Raw genomic sequence first — 23,065 nt, 5'->3', positions numbered from 1 at the left:
GTACAACAACCTCAATTTTACCTGAATTTAGAAGCAGGAAACTAGTGGTTATCTATGTGTTTTAAGACATTGCTGTAGTTGAAATAATTGGTTTGTGTCACAGTGGAATGGCATATGGCATGGCCTTCTGATGCTGTTGATTATCTCCTTCTTGGTTCATTGTGTTGCTCAGAGATGCTCTTCTGCATACCTTGGTTGCAATGAGTGGTTGATTGATTTACTGTTGTTTTCCTATCAGCTCAAAGCACTCTGCTCCTTTGACTTCTGGCATCAGCAAGGCAGTTTCATCTTGGGAACTGCCACTCACGGGATATTTTCTGTTTTGGACCATTCTATGTAAACCCTAGAGATAGTTGAGTGTAAAAATCCTGGTAAATCAGCAGTTTCTGAAATACTCAGCCCAACCTGTCTGGCACCAGCAGCCATAGCACACTCAAAATCACTTAAAAAAATTATTATAATTTCTTTAAGTAAATTTCCATGGAAATTATGTTTACTATCCTTTCAAATGAGGAACTTTATTCATAATTAAGCAGCATTGCTAATTATAGAAGCCCTTAGAGGACTTAATTAAAATTATAATGAGATCTGAAAAAAATGACAAGGTTAACTCTACAATAGAGCTACAGTTTCCCACATATGTTGTGGATTAACCTTTCAGTTTTCAAGTTTACATTATTATTTTAATTAAGTTCCTTGTAAACCCTATTTTTATGTAAATCAGTTCAGAACAGAAGAGCAGAGGCAAATGGTTGTGTTTAGTGGGGATCATCAGTCACAGCTAAAGCAATGGAACTGGCACATCATTTATTAAGCCTCTCTACAATACCAAACAGCAAAAAAAGGAGTCCCAGTGGTGGTGACAACACTTCCTTTCAGTGTGAATGACCAGGGAACGCAACACCGAGCTGCACGTGTAATTGAACAAGATGGTTACGCTGATGAACTAAGACTCACAGAGGCACGCCGTTCCTCTGTCAGCAGGTGCCCTCCACACACTAACCTATTCATATGTGCATTCCTGTCTCTCTGCTCGCAGCCCAGCAGGTTCCTCCTGGCCACTCAGGACAGGGGCTGACACACACAAAGGGTCTTCAATCTGCCTCAGACAACAGCCAACATAAAGGCCCGGAAAGCCACAACAGCATTATGTCAAAGAGCTGGCTGGGGGTGGTGAGTATGAGCTTGGGGGGCCCTGTGTAGAACAGGGGCAATGCTGACGGATGGATGAGGGCTGGACACAAGGCGCTGTAGTGGAAGGCCCGGCTGAGGTTTTTGTGCATAAAGGAGGATATTTGTACTCGCCCGGTAACAATGGAATGCAAACACAAAAAGCGAGGACAATAAAGCCCCACTTTGGGGGCGATGAAGAAGCTGCTAGGCAAATCATCATGCAAAGCACTGATATTATTCACTCGGAGGATTGCATGACTCTGTGTTTGTCCACATGCTGATGTGCGGCTTAGCCTGCCTTCAGTTTGCTTTTGCATAGGGTATTCCCGGCTTTAACAGTGTCCGGAACATTTCCTTACGCTGAAAAGAATTGAGGAGTGATCAGAAATGCCCCACCTCATCTCGGAACAAACTGTGTTTGGTCTGAGCTTTTGTCAGCTGCATCTAGGATCAACTGACTTCAAAACACACACAGTCCTGGCCCTACCTCAGATAATAACTAATTTACATTATCTCCTCCTTTGTGAACAGCTTGTGAGAATTTCCTCATAGATTAAAAAAAACTGAGATGTGTAAATCTTAATAAAAAAATAAAAAACCCATCATAAAGGATATGTCGTCATTTTATGGCATGTGTGTGTTTAATCTGGATGGTGAGCTCGCCTATATTTATTGGGCTACTGTGGCATGTACACAACACTGAGACTCGTTAATGATTAACGAGGCTTCTTTCAAATCAGCCCCACGTAAGAGTTCTGCTTTCATTCTTTTATGTGGTGCAGGGAGGTATATAGACAGAAAGCCTCTCCTACAGTGCTGTAAACAATCAAACACCATCTTTTATTAGTTTCTAGTTCTATTTCCATTTTTGTCTCCTCCAAACCACCTCAGCTCACCCTGGGCTCGGCATTTTCAACTCCTCTCCTCTAGTGAGTGGAAAAGAATAAAAGCAACCAAATGCATAAATGCTCACCATATGCTATGAATTCTGCCGAGGCCGTCCTGTCCCATGTTAAACTTATTTTTCTTTAAATCACTCACAGCCTTGTGTACATCTCAGGGGAATTCTTTATCAGCGACACAAAAACCAATGCCTATAAACTATCTGCTTCCAGACTGCTGTTGCATCAAAGATCTTCTGGCTCGTGTTTTGATGCTGAAATCCTAAGATGTGGTCTGATGGCAGCACGTGCATGTCTAACTCTCACTATTAGTTACTCTCATAAACATGCTCGGTGTTTCTCTGGTATGTAATGCAGTCGTCAGACTTACGCTCCATCTGTTTTATAGTTAGCAGATCTCTTTGAAGTCGGAAGCTAATTTGAGCTCAAAGTGCATTTGTCAAAAGAATTTTAAAAAAGTTTAGAAATAATAAAAGTAAGAGTGTCTGCTGGTAATATGAAGCTGCTGTGTCTCTTTTGATATTAAAGTCAGTCACTGTTACTTAAAGGAACAGTTGCTTTCATGAGAAGATGGAAACAACTCTGATGCCCATATAGCTACAACCTAGCAGGTACACTCCTAAAGATCTCGTTTTTCCTTTGTATAAATTACCAAGGTGTGAAAATATTTGATTACTGATTGTTTTGATTATTCCAAACACATTAAGTCTGCTAAATGGCCTCCAGTCCCCTGATTGATGCCACTTATCAAACTCAACCCAGTTTGTTATGGAGACAGGCTGCATTCAAATGTTGCACATGTGGATTAAAGCTCCTGCGATCCTCCACACAGACTGTGATGTGTGACATCAAAAGACAGTTCATGAAAACGGAACATTTCAAACTAATCTTTTCACAAGTGACAAACATTGGGTTAACACCAACAATGAGGTGTACTGTCTGGATATTGGATTGAGATCTGGTGACTGTGGAGGCCATTTGAGTACACTGAACTCATTTTCATGTTTAAGACACAGGTTTGAGATAATCAAAGCTTTGTGACATAGTGTTGCTGGAAGCAGAAGATGGGTACACATCTTATTTGCACTTAATTCTGACCCTACCATCCAAATGTTGCAGCAGAAATAGAGATTCATCAGACCTGGAAATGTTTTCCAATCTTTTGTTGCCTCATTGTGGTGAGCCTGTATGAACTGTAGCCTCAGTTTCCACCTGGTGCGCTATTTTGCTGCTGTAGTCTATCTGATTCACTTTACATGTCTGTAGTTGTGATCTCTTCTTGCACCTTCTGTCCTTCACCTAAAATTTGAACTGTAATAACAGACTCAAGAAAGAAAGCCTACATCCTTTAAAACCATGCCAAGATCCTCCTCAGTGTTACAATCAGTCCAACGGCTATAAGATAATGTTTGCTTTAACTCCAGAGCATAGGTAGTAAAATAGCAGAGAAGCAGAAGTACAGAGCCTTTGTATGAGGTGGGGTTTTTTTTGTTTGTTTTTTAGCACTGAAATTGAAAAACAGATCTTAGGTCTCAAAGAAAAGATTAATTATAAAGTCATTAATTTCTTTTTAAAATGCCCTTAAACTGAAACAAGAATAACATTGCATGTAAGAGGCTAGCACATGTTGAAACACAAATCTGTTTCTTTGTCATCCCATTCTTTAATCTAGCTACGAAGCTGGGCTTCATGTGTCTCAGCAGCTTTAGTCGTCAATCATTTGTCAATTGTGATGTGAAATCAAAGACCACATGAGCTCTTTGGATATGAACTATGTGTTTGATCGGGGAGAACAAACTTTGCGTTTGTGCTGAGTTAGCAGACACATTTGAAATTCTGATGCTCTTTGAAATTCTGCCAAAGCATATGATCCCAGCACAATAAAGCTATTTTATAGTTTCCCCGAACAGGAAGTTGATGAAAGTGCTTGTTTTCTCTTGCTGAATTAGTATTCATGCTTGTTGTGTGAAATCCTGCAAGTTCTCTGTTCAAGAGCTCATGCTAAAGCCCACATTCAGCCAGCGAAAAACCGAGTAACCTTTCCCATTCCACCTCTACAATACAACTTGTGCTGGTGTGGTGTCACCACAGATTTTGTTATGCTTTTCAAGTACATTTAATTTTAAGGTGTACACCAAGTGCTCAGCCTTTTACACTGTTAATGTCACATGGGAAGCGTAGTGCTAAAGTACAGTCAGTGTACAATCAATGCAAAGTCTCTCGTGGCTGTCAACCGGGCGTTTTTCATACATATTTCTAATAATATTTAATGTTTGTCATGTATTATTATATTGTTGGAATTACCTCTTTATTTTATTTAATCAATTGAGGTACTTAAACTGCAACACAGAAGTACTGTAGACGGTGTATCGCTTGTGTCTTGTCTCCAGCTGTGCAATGCAAAGAGCGCAGTATGAGAGTTGGTGCTGCTGTGGAAGGCAGCGAGAGCCGGGAATCGACCAGACCTAATTGTCCTGCATCAAGATGAAAAGTAACTACCGGAATTCCGTCTATTTGACTTTCAAAATTAAAGTTGAATGACGTTTTTGGGAGGCTTTTTAATGCGCAGAAACCTAGCATAAACGTTGAACGAAGATATGTAGAGAATATAAGCTGAACATGTCATGTGAAAAAAGTGAATGATTCAATAAAATCCACAATTTTTCCAGGTGAAGACAAGGTGCGCCCCCCCCCCCCCCCCCACATGCATTGAAGCTCAGCTAAAAGTCTAGGTATAAGCGTAGTCAAAGCTATGCATAGTACCTGCCCTGAACATAACAACGTGACGTTTGCTCCCCGCTGTTGCTGCACTAGCACCCCGCTCCCAACTCCTCTTTTTATCATTTCTAAGAGGTCTCAAAGGGGGTCTTAGTCGACCTTCCTGGGTAATAACCAGCAGTAATAACGATCCCTGTTTAGTGTAGTCCAGTAAATGTACCCAGCACATCTTTTTGATACCAGTACCAAGCAACCGCATCTACTTTATGTGAAACGTTGCCGCTTTGGGCTTTTAGTTTCTCAACAGCAGACCGGAAGTTCTTAGTGTACTGTGTGCAGTTTTGACAATGTTCCGGAGGATACGCATATTCTCTGATTTAAGGGGGGAGGTGTGGAACTGCTCGGACTCTCGTTGTTTAGCCGTACCTCTCCGCCGGGAACGGTCGAAATACTTTCTAGGATTGATTTAAGCGCCGTTCTTTTGTATAAAAATAAATATATGTATAAGACTGGAGGATATTTCGTGTTCGGATATTGTGTTAGAGCGAGTTGAACAACTTTAGGACAGTTTTCTGAAGTGGGGAGACTGAATTTCATCGCAAGCGAAGCCTTTTGGGATAAAGGGACTGCTGGAAACTGCTGCATAGCCTGCGCTCTCGTAGTTTCTTCGGACGTGTTTACCCAGGTAAGAAAGGGAGAAAAGACGTTAGAAGTTAAAACGTCACAATTTAACACCATTTAAGAAGTTTTTCCGCTCAATTGATTATCTTTCTCTCTCTCTTTCTTCTTTTTTTTAGTTGAACTTTTTTCCCCTTCTTCTGTCGGAAAGTTTGTTTAAAAGAAGAAGAAGGGCGCAAAATATGCGCAAACCTGTTAGCTAAACGTCGAGCTTCGTTAGTGGGATAAGTCTGGATAAACAGTTTTCGGGGAGGTTTTCCTCCATCCAATCTCAGCTCATGAGTCTTCCTTATCTCACCGAGGCTGGCTGTTTCACGGCTCCCCGCCAGTAAGGTGAGCTGGTCGTTTTATTCCTTCACTCCTTGATTTAGCTTCATTTTACTACTTGTTTACGTGCTAAAAGGGGGCTTAGCTGTTGTTTGCTATTGCGCTGTTTTAACGTTATTGGAGGACCCTGAGTGGAAGTTAATTAAAGAACTGGGCAAGCAGACATTTAACCACATGTTACACTTGAGTAAATGGTCTTTGGGCAATAATTTAGTGTTTTGTGTTTTGTTTTTTGTAGGCATGTTTCTCTTTGGTTTTCATGGGGTGCGACACCCACAAAATCTCCAACCATGCTTTAAAATGTGAGAGTACAAGCGTTAAAAGAGCCAAAACGTTGCCTAGAGGCCTGCTAAAACTGGTTTGGGTTTCTGTCTACAGCCACAGCAGGCGCCTTTAATCACATTAGATAAGTTTCTTGGATAAATTCTAACTACATCAAGGAGAACCCTTAAAAAAACAACAACAGCAAATGCTCAAACTACATGTGATGCTATTATTCCTATTTAACGCGTCGAGTTTGGTTTAGCGGATACATCATAACACTTCAGTGTAATCTCCAACATTTGTTTGTTTCTTTCCTTTATTGAAAAAAGGTGTGACTTATTTAGAAATGTTGTTTGATTACTTTTTATTGTTTTATTTCATTTTTTTAAATTTTAAGGTTTTGCCCGTCATTACTTTTTCTGTCATGAAGGCTGGATCTGAAGGGGCCAATTAGATGCAGCGTGGTGCTCGAAATGTTATAAAAGCAGAGGGAGAAGATGGATGGTTTAGTCCACAGGGACTTCACCAGGGTGGAAAAGTTTTTTTTTTTTTTTTTTTTTTCCCAGAGCCCTTTAATTTACTAGGCTGCTGCTCTCCCTGGCAGAATTATTGTCACCTGAGCTGTATGTTTGTATTTGCCATAAATAAATTTGGTTGAGGGATTGCAGTGTTTACCTTGAAACATTTTTTTTAAACAGTGACTTGCTCAAATCTTGTGTGGAATCTGTTGTACTCATGCTGCCATGGTTAGGAGTTTTGTTTCTTAAAATGTGTGTATGTGGAGGGGGTGGCAGAGAAGATAAACAGTCACACATACTGAGCAGCCCTGAGAAGCAGTTTGGGTTAAAGTGTTAACCAAATGGCAGTGTCAGATTCAAATGGTCTTTACTTTTGACTGTAATCTCGTGACACCTGATCTCTCGCCATGGTGGAGAACCTGTGAGTCAGATTGCATGGCTGCACAGAAAATGACGATGACGACGACGACAACAACAACAGCAAAAAAAAGGCAGTCTGTGTTTTTGTGAAAACGGTAGCTTTAGGGTAATGGTCTGATGCTCGTCTTCCCCTGAATTTGCGACCATGTGCAGACTGGCCTGCTGCTGACTGGAAGTGCACACTAAACTGGAAGGGGGGCTACAGAATTTGGGAGCTGAGGAATTTTCTGCATGGATGGACAGTGAAATGTAATTATGGTGTGGGTCATGTTTTTAGGTTTGCCTGAAACCTTTGTCTTAATATAATGAGAAAAGCTGTCTCGTGTGTGTTTTTAATTTGTTTAGTGTAAGTTCTCTCTGCGCTGCCAGTGTTCAGGGAAATGCTTTTATCTTTTAAGAGTGGATAAATCAGTTGGTGAACAAACATTTGGATATGTGCCTTTTCTGTAATGCCAGTTCTCTGGCTGTATTTATTTCCCAAGCAGTCCTTGTTTACAAGCTAAATGTCTTTCTGCACTCCTTTTGAATTTTGGCCTCAAAAGGTATAAAAACTGGTTATTGAATTAAAAGGACCTATGTAAAACCAAATTATTAGACAAGTACTGGTCTTTGCGTGTCAGTTAAATGCTGCTACTACCAAAGAGTGGAGATTTGCATTTCAATCTTGATGTAAGATTTTAAAAAGATGTTTATACACTTTCATCCACCCCAACTATTAGGCGAGTTTTAGTTGCGACAGTACAGGACTTTAGTGTTTGAGAGTTAGTTATTTGATAGGTGTTTTCTTCATTTAGCCCATTGTGCCATCATTAAGACGGAGTTCTTCATTTTTATTTATTAAATGGGGGAATAATTGACATGAATACACTCAATGTGTTCAAATCAACTTTATTTTTACCTGGAAATGATAATTTCTTCATTTTCAAATGTAAATGACATGGGCTGCTTTTTTCTTTTTTTTTCTTTGTAGACAAATGTCATGTTTTTCATTCTAGTGTGCACTCTAATATGTAACTAGCTCTTTTAAAATATTCACATACCAGATACAAAGTTTATTTGTGCTATTTATAAAATATAGTACCAGATGAATTGAAAAAGCACAAAATTGATGGATGAAATTTTTCAAAGGAGGAAAAAAAAATGAGGTGGCATATTTTCCTATTGAGTAATAAACTGAAAATGGTGACTTTGAGTCATTATTGTCAGGCTGCCAGTGTGTGGTTCAGTCTCAAATCGCAAGTTCAAGACCAGCATGCCTTCGGTGTGCGTAGTAAGACAGTGCATGTCTGACTAGTGCTCCCAAGGGCGCGGACTATGACAAAGTGTCCTGTCACACTTTGAAAAAGCGATTTCCTCCTCCTTCCAAATATTGTCGTAGTGACGAGGGGGCTGGGGAACATGGTCGGCTGCTTGTTGCGGTTCCTTCTGTCCGGCAGCAGAAGCATTTTCTTGGAGGCATCCCAAACACTGACTCACAGCTTGGAGTAGAGATGACCAAGCTTCTTTATCCCTCTTGGACCCCCCCTGACCCAGCTCAGCTGCTGGAACACTAGGCCATTCTTGGAAAGTGAAATTGAATTGGTTTTAGGAGAACACAATGACTGCTTCAGTCAGGGAACACTCATACAAGTGATTACCCCTTAAAGAAAATCACAGCTGCTTCTGTGCTGGACTTTGTGAAAATATTAACCAAGCTTCTTTTTCTCTTTTTTCATCTCTTTGTGTTTTTACAGAACGATTGGTTTTTAAAGTTGGCAAAGTCTGTCATCCAAGTCTTGTCTTTGACACTTATTAGCAGGTTATGCGAGCAAATTGCTGTAGCGGGTGTCATTCCGGGTTTGGGAAATAAAACCAACTGTTGGGTGATAGATCTTCTGTTTCCCTCTCTGGAAATGATGGCCTGACAGTCTTTCTCAATAAGGGTGTCACATAACAGGCTGTAGTATGTTGGATCTTTTTTTTTTCTTCTCCCTTTTGTCTTTAACAAATTCTGTGAAGCAGATTATGAGCAAGTGTTAATCTGTGTGGCCAGATGCTGCAGAGGCAATGATTTAAGCAGATGTGCATAAAGGGGGTACAATACAAGCACCTAAAATGACAAACCTTGCTATGGTGTTGTCGGGGTGCAATGACAATCTTTAAGATTTCAAGACTTAAATTGCTACTTCGAATTGAAAACATCAAAGGCATTACATTCCTGTGAACTGAGCATGACACATCCAACATTTAAGTTATCAGTGGGAGTCTGGAGCACTGCAGTTTCTTATCATGGTTTTCTGCAAGCAGGCCTAAATACTGAATTATCTACCTCAAACCTCTTAAACATACAGAATATTCTCTACTTTTTTTTTTTTTTCTTTGTGGTCATGGAAATTCCTTGTCAACAAACATTTAATGTGTTAGTTTATTTTGCTGTTCTCACATCAGGTTTTGCTAGTTCAGTTTAGCTTCCTGAATTGTTTTACACTGAAATATCTTGGACAATGAACTGATTTTGATACATTTAAAATAAATAAATATTATTACTGAGAACAAACTTGTGAAGAGTTAAAGCTTGATAATGTCATAAATTTATATATGTATTTAATTATTATTAATTTTATTTTTTTAAGCTGTGGACTGTGGATGCACTGCTGCTGATGTCCCAAACACCTGAATGGAGTTCCAGTCGCACAAAAGCCAACAGTCGTAGCTCCCTCAGCAGGATGCTGATGAGGCCAAGTATACTTCTGTTTCTGGCTTTATTTGCTCAAGTTTTAAGGACCCAGTGCCGGCCTGCCAGCACTGATGAAGGTAAGATGCCTTACTAAATTAAAGCTAGTTAGTCTTGGGTTTTCTGAAGTTCTGGGTGTAGTATTATTAAAGATTGTGTAACTGTTTGAACTTTATAAACTTATTAAGTGTGACTTTTCCTGACTCTTGGCTTGAGAAGCAGTTCATTGATAAGCCAAAGCTTTGTTCTTTGTACAGGAATGTAATCCTAACACACTCCAGACTTTTGTGAAGCCTGTCCTTTACAGCGTCAGTGCTCCCTCACCACCCCCGTTTGCCTGAGTTTGAGTTGTTTAATCGCTCTCTACTGCGTCATGTGTAATACAACTGTTTCTTACTAATTTATTACTAATGCCTTTTTCTGCCTATTCAAACCAGTTCCTTCAATGTTTTTAGAAGTGGATTCACAAAAAAAAATCTTACACACCACACTTAAAATGGCACACACAAAAACAATCTAAACTGGAAACTATTACCATGAGACTTTCTGTGAAGAATTTAGCCCAGTCTTGCGGTTACACAAGCTCTGTTCTGAAAAGGGGAAAGAGGCACTGAAATCAAATCCTTAAAAATGTGTTTCTTGGACACAGTCCAGCGGTGTAATAGCTGCCTCGACTTGTGGGTAAATGGGTTTGGATGTTTACACTCTGAAGTCGGAAGTAGAGAGCAGCAAAAGAATATGATAAAGCCTAGCATTATAATGGAAGTAATTACGCACAAGGGTCTCTTTGGGGTTTTAAGCCCTAAAATAAACCTGGTGTTTCTATGTTTAAGCTAGCAATGGGACAGTGAGGACTAAATGACTTCCATCTGTATTCCAAGGGCAGCTCTACTACCTAGCAGTCCTCCTTTGTAATGAAAAGGTATTTGTTGTCACTGAAAGAGGAGTTAACTGCCAGGGAACTATAAATTAGCCTGTTTTTGAAAAAAGATGCTATGCTACATGAAACCCTTAAGGATGGGCTTTTGGGGAGCATGTTTTTCTTCCAAGGTGAGCCATAAATTTCCACCAGGGTGTGGGGGGTTTGTCTTTCATTTACACTCCACCCATTCTTGATCACCAAATGGCCAGGTACTATCTATGCACCGCATTGCTTCTCCTCTTGCTCACCCACTGACTTTTGCTTGGGTTTGCCCCCCCCCCCCCCCCCCTCCCCGTTTCCCTGCTGGGTTAGGGATGGCTTCAGCTGTCGACGAACAATCACAGCAGAGGCATTTGGTTGCATTCCTTTTGTCTGGGGTGGAGAAACAAAATAGTTATATGGTAATGTTCTGTTTTTTTTTTTTTTTGTTTTGTTTTGTTTTGTTTTTTTAAATGTATGCTCCATTGTTTGTCTTATTGTGTTTTGCTGGGTGTTGTTCACATAAGAATAGAGTATTCCCTGAACAAACTAAGTTCCTTGAATTTCTCAGGAGGTCATGTGAAGGACTTAAACTTTCCTTCATTTTGAGCACTTGAAGCAACTTTTACTGTTTTGTTTATGTTTTTACACCATCTTTAAAATCATTTGGATCTTATGTTTGTTTAATTGCTCTCTTTCTGACAGTTCACTGTCTGGAAGTTATGTCTTTCTCTGTGGATTTGTTTGACTCCATCTTGTGCTGTCTGTCAGAGTAGAAAAGCACTGACTCTTTAGCTTTTATAAACCAGAGCTGCCACAGTCTTGAGTAAGACTCTTTTCAGACAGAAATGAAAGCCCAGAGGAGCAAAGCTCTGCTGACGCTAGAGTAAGACTAAAGACCAGTTTTCGTGTGAAGTCGCTTTGCATTCATATCAGACTTTTTAGGTATTCTGTTGAGACTGCTGTTCACACAGGAAGTTTAAGGCTACTTCCACACTTGGCACCATTTTCAGTTGAATGTGTATATTTTGTTTGTTAAATAAAGAGCACTTGTACTGTTTCAGAAATGATCTGGCTCCATACTAAGAAGCCTCAAAAAGATCACGTGGTTGTTCATGTACATGCCTCTTGCTCATATAGACAATAGTAGCATGGTCAAATGCTGGATTTAAACAGCACAACAGCCACTAGCATACACTAATCCTGCCAGGCTTTGCCATCCATGTGTCATTAACCAATTTAGGTTGGTTTAGAAACTTGCCAATTACAACTAACATCAATAAAGCTGTGTTTGGAAAAAATTAAACCTGTACTAACATTTACAAAATGTTCTGACTAAAAGTATACCTTCATTCAGCTTTCTTCCATAGAGCACTGCTGTGTGTAATGCAGATAAATTTAGAATGGTGTGATTTACCGGGGAAAATAACTATGTAGGGCTGCTCAATTAATCGAATTTTAATCACGATTACGATCTGGGCTTTCAACGATCATTAGAAATGACTGAGCCGATTATTAGCCCCTCCCTCATTTATCCGCGACACCTTAAAGGCCGGTCCGTGAAAATATTGTCGGGCATAAACCGGTCCGTGGCGCAAAAAAGGTTGGAGACCGCTGATTAAGAGGACCCGAGGGAAGCTCGGAAAGCTAATCAGAAGTTATTTGGAGAGGAGAGTGACTGCCGTTGGCTGAAAAGAGAGGTAAAAAAAAACTTCAGTGGTGTTGCACACTATTTTATATAATTTTTTAAAGTCATTGTTAACCCTTTAAAGCCGGTCAGAGCAGCACGCTCCGTTTTGTGTAACTATTTTTAAATCCCTGTAGAACCTGAACCGTGTAAGCTAGCGCAATAATTTGTTTTGCATATGAAACCGGAGGAGTTGTACTTACATCTTATGCCATCAGCTTGTCCTCGGCCACGGTTTCCTTCCACATAAAGCTTTGCAAATATTGCATAAAAAGTGCTTGCAGGAACAAAAACATAATATTCCAGAAACACGCTTTGCCGATCCGATCAGCTGTTTGTAGCACTTCCCACAGTGAAACAGACATCAGCGCGAACTATCACGTCTGCAATTTGCTGGCCGAAACCGGAAGTGACTCATTTTCACGGAAATGTAGTTTTTTACTTGTAGGCCTTAAAAACCTATACTGGTCATGTTTGACTTTTCTGAATAGTTGCTGGGATGCTTAGAACTCGAATTGCACTGCTGGAAATAGTTTATTTTGATGCACCTGCTGTTTTCTTTGCAAATTTGCATCATATGATTGTTTTTTTTTGTTTTTCCTGCAGTGTATATAAAAATTGGTGTATCTCCTCCAAAATAAAACTATGAAGACACTCAAAATAAATTTCCTGTTGTTGTAAACTATTTTTTGCAACTTTTTTGTATTTAAAGTTTTGAGGGATAAACCTCTTAAATTTCTCCAAGTAGAAATATATGTTAAAAAAACAAAAACGATTTTCAATTGTTTTGTAGTTTATTGCACTTTTTTGCAATTAATGTAGTTACTATGGACTTAATGCATACATATTATTAAAATATGGGCTATAACAGTTGTATAGCAACTTGAAATGCTCCCACAAATGGCACTACAACATGTAAAAAAAAATAATATAAGCTCTGGCGGACTTGGTTCTATGGTACGTCTTAAAGGGTTAAATAAATATCGTCAAACAATCGAGATCTCAATTTCAGTGAAAATAATCGTGATTATCATTTTTGCCATAATCGAGCAGCCCTATAACTATGTAACTAAATAACTGGACTTAAAATTGGCACCACTCAGTTTGTTTTATACAGTTGGATTTGGTAACTGGAATTTCAATGTAAAATGAGAAAAATGGATAAAAGCATGATCTTATTTCTATGTAAAGATGGTAACTGTTAAATAGCCCAGTCCAACTTACCCTAATAAACCTCACATAAGAAATGTTTGTGGCCTTCAATACTTGACTGAAGTGTAATAAATAATTTTTCTATTCAGTATTGTATCTTGATCTGCTTGTTTGGGTTTTGTTTTTCTCTCTCCCAGTTGGGATTTAAAAAACTTGAGCTTTCTTATTACATGAAGTTGGGGAAAATGCCAGGGCAGTTAAGTTCACATGCAGCATCTACTGGAAACCCTAAAAGTTGATTCTTTTCATCTGGACGTAGCATTTTCAGTGGATGAGTGACGAAACGTTTCTCCCACTGAAAATGCTACGTCCAGACAGTAATTTTGGGAATACTTGCCTGGATTAAGCATGCATCAAGACATCTACTGGAAATACTAGAATTATAGTTTAGGAGAGGGTACTGACTGTGTAGCACGCGCAGTGGCTGTCCACTCACTAGCAGTGAATTTTTCAGATTGTCAGCTGTGCTATAGATGGACATCACACACACTGGGGAGCTGGCAGGTTAAACAATGTCTGAGCTTAATGTCAGACATTACCTCTGTAGGGTAATGTCTGAGGAAAGCAGTGATTCTGTGAGATTGCTTTTGACCTGAGTAAATTCATAGTGTTTTTTGTTTGGTTTTGTTTTTCCTACCAAGAGGAATTTTTGCTTCCCCCAAAAAGGCTTCAGCCACCCCCATTTTCTGACACAAATTATTCGTTGAGAATATAAAATAAGCCAGTCATATCCTCTCCAGCAGTTTATCAAGCAAGTACTGAGCATATAAAACACTGACACAAATAAAAATTTTTTGACTTCTAGCAGTAAGTTCCCCCTCTCATCCACAGCTACTATATTTTAGCCACAAGATATGATATACTTGATAAGCTGCATTATTTTCTCAAGGCCTGAACTGTGAAGTTGGCGCCTGTGGAGTCTTTTATAATCCAACGTGAGGCAGTGCTGGAATTTCCCTGCGGTTTCAAAGGCAATCTCTTAATTGTAGTTTTCTTTCTGAGCTAAAACATTTGACTTCTTTGCTGATGTTTGGTGATAATGGTTTTGGATTAGATGCTAAAACAACAATGTCAGTCTTTTAGTCTCTTTTGCCTGCATGTACCCCCAATCCTGTTTTATCATGTAGAACTTGTGTAGTCTAGTTAATCAGTCAAGCATGAAAGGAAAATGAATAGATCTCTCCAATGGGGGGGGAGAGAAAAGTTATGAAACCAGGGCTGAGTTGTTTTCTTTTTTTTCTTTTTTCTTCTTTTTTTAAAGGAAAATGGTTAAATCCAAACCACTGATAAAAGACAGAACTGTGATATAGGAGAAAAGTAATACTCCTACAAATGGGGGAACACAGCCTCCTTGCGTTTACTGTACATGGACTAATCATGCTCACTTGTTTTGCATGGTCACCCCCCAAAAGGCCCCTTTTAGAGCTATGGAAAGCCCCGCAAAATCTTTCAACACCAATAGTAAAACACAGAACATAGCTAGGTTCTTTTGAGATCTTGGGTTTTTGTGTTTTTCTCCTTTAAAGACAATATGAGGCTAAATGTAGCTGAACTAATTTGAATGACACTGCACCAACTTTGCTTTGCACACAGTAACCCTTGTAGCCCCCCACCGTCAATCCATGCTGATTGCCAATGGTTCATTTAAGAATGAAGAGGTCCTCCACTGGAGTGCTTTAAGGAAGGACACTCACTCTTTGGGAGCTTGCTAATGGGCATTGTCCTATTCTTTTGCTTCCTGCTAGAGCTACTATTGTCTCTTATCAGTTCCCTCTCTACATCACCCACCCTTTCGCTCTGGTGTGGTCAAATCAGCAAAGGAAACTTGCATAGCCATTTCTGTCTGCCACTGCAGAACCTCAACTAGTCTGACTTTCCTGCATTCAACCATCACTTCAGTGAGAGCAGGAAATCCCAGAAGTCATTCACGCGGCATATTGCTTCCTATGTTGTAGTCAGAGAAAGTTCCACAGACTGGCGCCAACTCGCCCCTTTTAGTTAGTTTTGCATGTTCGGGCTAGTGAGCTTTCCGCCCCTTGTTTAAACGCCTCTCACTATGTTCTTCTTGACCAGAATTCCTTTCATAATTTGTGTAATTAGGCTGATTTTAAATGATGTCAGTCAATTTTTCCAGTTGGGTAAAAGAACCCATGGATGTCTTTTCCAGGTGGGTTGCTTTCTGAAACTATGGCGCTTGATCCTTTTTAATCCAATCATAGTTGCAGGCAGATTAACTGAGATGAAACATCTGCAAATCCAGAGGTACTTACCTCTGCATGAAGAATTGAAACAATATTTTGTGATAGAAGTTCAGCTATGTGGCAGCAAGGCATTTACACAGGAAAATAATGTTGGCTCTGACTTTATTTTTAGAAAACGATTGGGTTCGTTTGCTAAAAACGCGTTTACATGATTAGTTTTGAGATGGTTGGCAAAGAAGCACACACTGTCCTGACCGTGCCCTACAATAAAACGAGTAAATTTTACAGCTTTATGGGTGTTTTACGATGTCTGCAGTCACATTAACAACTGGGATGTTGACAGTCTTATCAGTGGCATCTCCGTTTGGAGGGCAGGGACAGAAACGTCACTGTGCAGAAACATTGTGTCCATGTGCAAAGCTATAGCTGGTCACTATCACTGTGTCCATATCAAACAGTTTCCTCAGCTTTAATCTTTTATGCAACCTAAACATCAAAATCTGTCTGTTTACAACACTGAATATTTTTCAAACATCAAAGACAACTTTCTGCCTGTTTCTTGGTGCACGAGCATACACATAACGTTCATTTAAACTGACTGGGACACGGCATCTAGAGATGCTTTTCTTTTTCTCTCGCCATTTTAGATTTATAGAAGGTAAACAGCTGGTGCCAATAACCTGGATTATAAAATCTGTATTGCATCAGTACTGTAGTGTCCTAACATGTCATGTTTCTGGTCTGTAATCTGGCTTTATACTTTTTCAGAAAAATGTGATCAAATTTGTTTGTAAAAAACAGGACTGTGGTTGAAAAGCAGAGGAGCACACTTAACATAGGTGCAGTGGACTCTTGGCAGAGTAATGCACTGTGTGATGTTGGGTCTCAGACAGGCATTAGATAATGACAGTGGTAAAGCGTAGCTGCACACATATTTGTGTTGGTTTTTATCAGGCAACCTCCCAATTATGAAATGATTATGTTAGCTGTGCCCTAATACATACTTGCTATGATGCAGTTTAAGATAAGGAGTGCTATTTGTCCATGTTCAGTTTTGTCACTATAGAGAGGAGTCTCTACAGATCAACCTCAAATCACTTAAGGCAGGGCTCCAGCACATGAAAACGTGCATAAACGTGCTTCTTTCCAATGTTGCAGTTGCTGAGTTTTCAGTAAGTTAGACATGTGACTTTCTTGTGTATAGATGGCTGAAAACAAGATGGTTTATAACCAGATGTTGTTTAGCTAATATTATGCAACACTTGCCAGCGGAAAAGTTCTGGAAATCCTCAAGTCTCCTTAGTGTTTCTGTCATTTTTGAGTGAGCTTTATTTCATTGATTTGTCTCCTTTCACAAAGTTTTACAGTCTCCTTCAGAATAAGTAGTTGTGGACGCCTTACACCCAGCATTATGAGCTAAATGGTGATCTGACAGCCTATCCTCAATAGATGAATGCTGGTTAACATATTTTTATTCCTGATTTATTGCTAAATGTCTTTGTTAAAATATACTGTGTACACAAACTAGTTATGGTGTAAAGAGGGTTAAAGGTCATTTTCTAAACTAGGCAGTTTATGAAGAAGAAAAAGTTAGCTACTTTGGGGTCGTTCACATGACTCGTTGAGTGCGTGCCACCATTGACTAGCCAGTTGGTGGCATAAAGTCTGGCGTTAAATTTTCAGATGATCTCAGCTAGCTTGGAACCTCGGCCGAGCAGGTACTTGATAAGTAACTGATACCAGGAACTACCCCTAATAGAAAATGCTAAAAGTTGAGTCAAGCTGAACCGAGTAGGTACCAGTGGAAAAGAGGCATAATTCCTCTAAATCAGGGACAAGCAGTACATTAAAAAAAGATCAAATATTCATCTCACTGCTACTTTCATAAATGACATCACAGTAATTTGCCACATATGACCAAATAAGCAGAAACTATCTTTGTTCTCTCTACTAGCGTTTTGCTCTCTGAGATCTACACTTACATTAACTTGCATCGTTTTTTGTTTGCTCAATCGGATTATGGTCAAAGCTGCACTTATGTCACTGTGAGAGTCTAGATCCCACAATGCAGTGGAAACTGGCTGAAGCAGCTACATCGTTACTGTAGGGGAAATGCGACTAATGTGAAAGCTAATAGTTCTCACATGAAAACAGCATTTTCAGATTTAGCACGAGCTTAATGTGGACGTAATCTAAATTTCTCCTCTGCTTTCCCCACTTCAGTTTTGTTTTTGAGGAGAAAGTTGATCCTACCCCCTGGCCCCTTTTCCTGCTGGGATTAAGAGCCTGTCAGACATATGTGATCCAGGAAATACCTTAACTAGGCCCAAGTGGGGTCACCATAGCAACTGGCACTAGAACCTGCCATTGCAGGCCCTCTCTTGCTCGCTCCTGTGCACATGCTCACTAGCCTGCTCTCTCTGTTCCCTCTTCCCCTTTATTGTTTGGAGTCTTTTGTTATGCTGGGAGGGATTAGTCAGGTTAGCTGATGTTGTCCTGAGGTTATTTTGTGTAGACGTGCTTCCTGTTTTGATCAGTAGGTAGTGTTTATAAAACAGTGTGCATTGAGAGGTGTAGAATAATCACGTCTTGAGGCGGGGGTCTTTCACCACTCTGGGATAATTCAGTTTCTGTCATAATGCGGAAGGGACTATGTAGAAAATGGAGAAGCAGGACAAGCATGATTACTGTTGTTTAAGCTTTTATTCTTCCTTAGATGGAAGGAGATGCTAATTAGAGATGCAGTGATTGGTCAGTTGTTCGATTAGTCAATTTACATGAATTTAAAAGTATTTAAATAACTTAATGATTTTAATTTGTTTCACATAAAGAAAGATGGTAAGATATCATTTTAGGCTTTGAAAAACTGGTATTTACTGACACTGACTCTGTGGATGTGAGAGGCTCAAATAATAAAGTTAACCATTTCACTTAGATAATTTTGCTAGTGTACCTTTTGGCCAGGAAGTGTGATTCTAAAGTACGTTGGTCAGTGACGAGCTTTACCGCTATAACTAGACGGACAACACCACATGATGGACAACATGTCAGCATAATTGGGTTACCTCCCTCCTCCTTGTGTACTATGTAGTCATTTAGAACAGGGGGGCTCAGGTGCCTTGCTTCATGACACCTCCCCTCCCTTCATTCCTCTAATTGAATTTCACCTTCCTCTTCCCAAGTAGCTCCTTGCCTGCCTCAAGATAGGGCCTTGACTGGGATGCAATTTAATTTGGGAGAGCAGTTGCGGAGATGCTATGATGGAAGAAAATCAACTGGTTGTATTTCTGAAGTTTACAGTACAGAGATGGTCCTTTTTTTTTTTTTTTTTTTTTTTTTTTTTTTTTTTTTTCTCCCCAATCGAAATAAACCATTGTTTTTGATTGGTTTTGGGGGTTTCAGGTGACAGTTTTATTTGTTTTTTCCCTCTTTTCCCCTCTGTTCATGAATCTGTATGATTGAATGACTGAAAGCATAAAGTCACAGTGTTGTATAGCTGCTAAGTAGAACTTCCTTCATTCCTCTGTAGTATCTGTGGAAACGCAAGCCGAGCTGTACACCCTTTCCATTGGGGATCGTCTCGATCTCAGTTGCTCTGCCAAGGACTACCTCCATGCTGTCAACTGGACCAAAGACCATGTGGCTGTAGTGGATGGAGAACATACACGTATCCGCAATGGCCAGCTGGAGATCGAGTCTGTGGAGCTTACTGACTCCGGCCTGTACATATGCACCACCTTTGGCAACCACAGCATCTACTTCAACGTGACAGGTAAGGTTACCATTGTTCTGTGCAGAACGATGGAATAAATGCCCCCTTGGTATGATAGTACTTTGGTGGCTATGTCACAACAGCTAAATGACCAGCAAGCAATTAATCTGTTTTTGCAATATTTTGTTTCAAGAGTTTTGTGCTGTTACATTTTACTACAGTGTAACATGTAGTGTTGAGTCACAGAGCAACAAAGCCAGGTTTCATTTGCTATGACTAGCAGATGATGTGTGACTTATGTCTTCATTAGGAACCCCTGGTGTTTATTCGGCATATGGCACTTTCACATGCTTTTACAATGTATGATATTAATACTATATATTAAAATTACAATCAAATCACAAGAAAGAACTGATTTTATAACAAAGTGAAGTGTTGTACCACTTACTGATGCTACTTGGCATATGCTTTGTTTAGTGTAAACTGTACCCATCATTCCCTCGGTCTGTTAATTCATAAATGTGACATTTTTGAAAAATGTTTTAAATGTTTAATTGCTGCTGAAGTGTTGTGATTAAGAATAAATTGAGTTGTTCTTAAATTACTTCCTGTTTAATAGTTCATATCTCGGCTTCATCTGAGGACGATGACGATGGTGAAGAGTCCTCATCGGAGGAAAACAAACTGCTGGGCAGTCAAAAGCTGATGCGTAAGTGTGCTGAGCTCTTTAGGTGAATCAGCAGTGACCATTTGTTGCAGCAGCATTAGCTACATAAAGTCACAAGCGTATGAGTAATCACCTGAAATGGTCAGTGATTTGAGAGCTTTAAAATTCAATTATCGTACCGCCATGTGTGTGGGTCACATCTGGGCAAATGATTTCACTCTGAATCAGAGGGTTTTTACTACCTCAGTGACAGCTTTTACACAAAAAATAGTCTCTGGTGACTAATCTTGGTTAACCTCAGATGTCCTCCAATTTGTCTATAGAGTAATTAAGACACTCTGGCTTCATTTTTTTGCTGCTGCTGCTTGCTCTGCCCACAAAGAATGCAGCAGCCTCGAAGCGTGACAAGCATGCTGACCTTATTTTGTACTCTTGTCTCCAAGAGCTTTATCTCCCAATGCAATTTGCACATTGTGGTGTAACAGAGGCAAGAAAAATCATTTAGGATTAAGAGTATCAAGACTATTTTTAGATAATTTTTCAAATAATACAATTCCTGCTAACTTTTTTCTCCTCCTTTTTTGTCTTAGCAATGGCTCCACAATGGGCTCATCCAGAAAAAATGGAAAAGAAGCTTCATGCTGTTCCAGCCAGCAAAACTGTAAAGTTTAAATGCCAGGCCAGTGGCAACCCAACTCCAACTTTGAAATGGTACAAGAATGGGAAGGAGTTCAAAAGGGACCATCGTATTGGAGGGTTCAAGGTTAGTAATTAAAGAATTTGGTGAATAGCTATTTCATGTCGATACTGCTCTACACAGTCCTTAATATTTCTTAATTTCTGCATACTCACTCAATACAAATGGAGGTTTCTTTAATTTTTTTTTTCCAGTGATATCATCTTCACATTAGATCACCACCCTGTCCCTTGTACTTAAGCTTTTTCTGCTAGTAAAAAGGAGAGACAGGTTTTCATATCTTGACCCGAGAAACAATACAGGATGAAACCTTATGCTACAATAGGAACTTTTTGTCATAGCAATACTTGGTGGGGAATCCTAGACACCCGTTAGGATATAGGAAAACATTGCCTGTCCTAATTCTGGGTATCATGATCTCAGACTGGCAAAAAAAAAGTTCTTCTTATAAAACATCACTGAAAATAGTTTTAATTACAAACTATGGTATTATTTAATTACATGTCTTGCCTGATATGATTTCATTTTAAATATTTTCATGGTAAATTGTAATTTTATGGGATTACAGTTCCTTTTTAGATTACAGTGTTGGATTCTCTGTGAATAACTGCATTCAGTGGCAGTTTCCCTCACAGGTGTGGAATGTGTGCATGTTCAGACACTAAGAAACAGCCCTCCTCCTGTCCTACATCTGCTCTTCCCATCAAGGTGTGGGCTAGTCCAGCCTTGTCTTGTGCTTCCCTTGCACATCTCCCTCTCCAGCTGGGGCACATTTAGGAGTTTCCTCTCAGCTGCCTGCTGCCATGGTCAGCCCCACCCCAAGTCCCCCACCTAGCCAAGCAGCACATTTAACCATAGGACTGCCATGCTGGGGTTTTTTTTGTGTGTTTTGGGGGGTTTTTTTTGTTTCCCCCCCCCCTCCTTTCTTCCTTTTCAGTCAAGGTGCAAAGGTCTGCATCTGCGATTGGGGACGTCTACCATATCTCCCACACTTCTTAATTTTATGGTCGGGCTTCTATTGTTCATATCGTCTGCATGGCGACGTGCAGGAGGGAGGAAATAATGTAGACCACATGTGTATGAACCCAAGCACAACACATCTGGCAGCAGGCAGCTGGACTCCCTCACCACTTTTTTTTTTTTTTTTTTTTTTTTTTTTTTTTTTGCTAAATAGGGGAAACAGTCTGTATACATGCATGTTTGATGTTGCCATTGCCTTAGAGGTTTGTTGGCTAATCACACACTGCCGGTCTTGGCAGATTTATGTAGGGAAAAATTATAACACGTCTAAGGAAAAAAAGGAGCCAGACATCATTTGGCGCTAATAAGACATGTTGGGGCAAAAAATATACACACAACCATTTCCAATGGCAGCTGTTGGGTAGGACAAAGATCTGCTGCATTAAAACTTTGTCACAGGAAGAGGGTGTAGTGTTATCTTATTATCATCACATCACACCTCATTATTAGCTATTGCTTTAAAATGAAAAAAAAAAAAAAAGTGATTTATGATCATTCATATTGGGAGAGAACAGATGGGGATTCAGATGAATGTTTTCCTGATCAACATCTCTGTTGCCTCATTTGTAATAACATTTTATTGAATATTTGAGTTTTGAAGTCACATCTTAGAAATTGTGGGATATCACATTATTTTAAGGTATTTTATGGTGGGCTGAAACTAAATCAAGCATTTACTGCAAATTAAAGAATCGCCACCCAGATCTAATGTTTCAGTTACTGACTCATAAAGTTACTACTTCCTTCAGATTTACATTTTAGCCATCAAGTGCTATTTTATAGACATTAAACTAACTTCTTTTTTTTCTCTAAATCACTTTTAGGTCCGTGACCATATGTGGACCATCATCATGGAATCTGTAGTGCCCTCTGACAAGGGAAACTATACCTGTGTGGTGGAAAACAAGTATGGCAGCATTAATCACACCTATCAGCTAGATGTAGTCGGTAAGATTCGTAGAAATTGTTAATTGTATGTAACTTTCCAGTAAAACTGCAATTGTTGTTTTAGTCACCTGTTGAACATTTGTGAATCTCAAGTTGGTGAGCACTTAGTTTTCTAACTACTTATCTGGACCGTATTCCACTTGACATTGGGTGTTCCCTGGACTCGTTGCCCAGTCCGTCAAACCACCAGGCACAAGGAGATCATGCAAACTTAACAATTGTTGTCTCAATATAAAAAAAAAAAATAAAAAAAATCATAGGACTCATGAATGGCAGCAGGGTCTACAAATATTCCCTGCAGAAGTCT

General features: G+C 39.6%; 1 protein-coding gene across 5 annotated transcripts in view; it reads left to right on the top strand.

Annotated features, from left to right (window-relative positions):
* Positions 1-5,149: 5,149 nt before the first annotated feature.
* Positions 5,150-23,065, top strand: part of fgfr1a (fibroblast growth factor receptor 1a) — a 29,233-nt gene continuing 11,317 nt past the window's right edge. For 4 of the 5 annotated variants that reach the window (XM_026186513.1, XM_026186511.1, XM_026186512.1 and 1 more), the window contains exons 1-7: positions 5,150-5,478; positions 5,591-5,804; positions 9,613-9,793; positions 19,244-19,486; positions 20,046-20,135; positions 20,684-20,856; positions 22,635-22,758. In XM_026186513.1, the coding sequence (XP_026042298.1) occupies positions 9,640-9,793; positions 19,244-19,486; positions 20,046-20,135; positions 20,684-20,856; positions 22,635-22,758 (784 nt within the window). In that variant the 5' untranslated portion in view covers positions 5,150-5,478; positions 5,591-5,804; positions 9,613-9,639. The remainder of the gene's footprint in view (positions 5,479-5,590; positions 5,805-9,612; positions 9,794-19,243; positions 19,487-20,045; positions 20,136-20,683; positions 20,857-22,634; positions 22,759-23,065) is intronic. The other variant, XM_026186510.1, reaches the window with a different exon arrangement.

The sequence above is a fragment of the Astatotilapia calliptera genome, chromosome 12 (genome assembly GCF_900246225.1).
Source record: "Astatotilapia calliptera chromosome 12, fAstCal1.2, whole genome shotgun sequence".
Classification (NCBI taxonomy): domain Eukaryota; kingdom Metazoa; phylum Chordata; class Actinopteri; order Cichliformes; family Cichlidae; genus Astatotilapia; species Astatotilapia calliptera.
The sequence above is the reverse complement of the archived record's forward strand: the minus strand, read 5'-3'. Positions and strand labels throughout refer to the sequence as shown.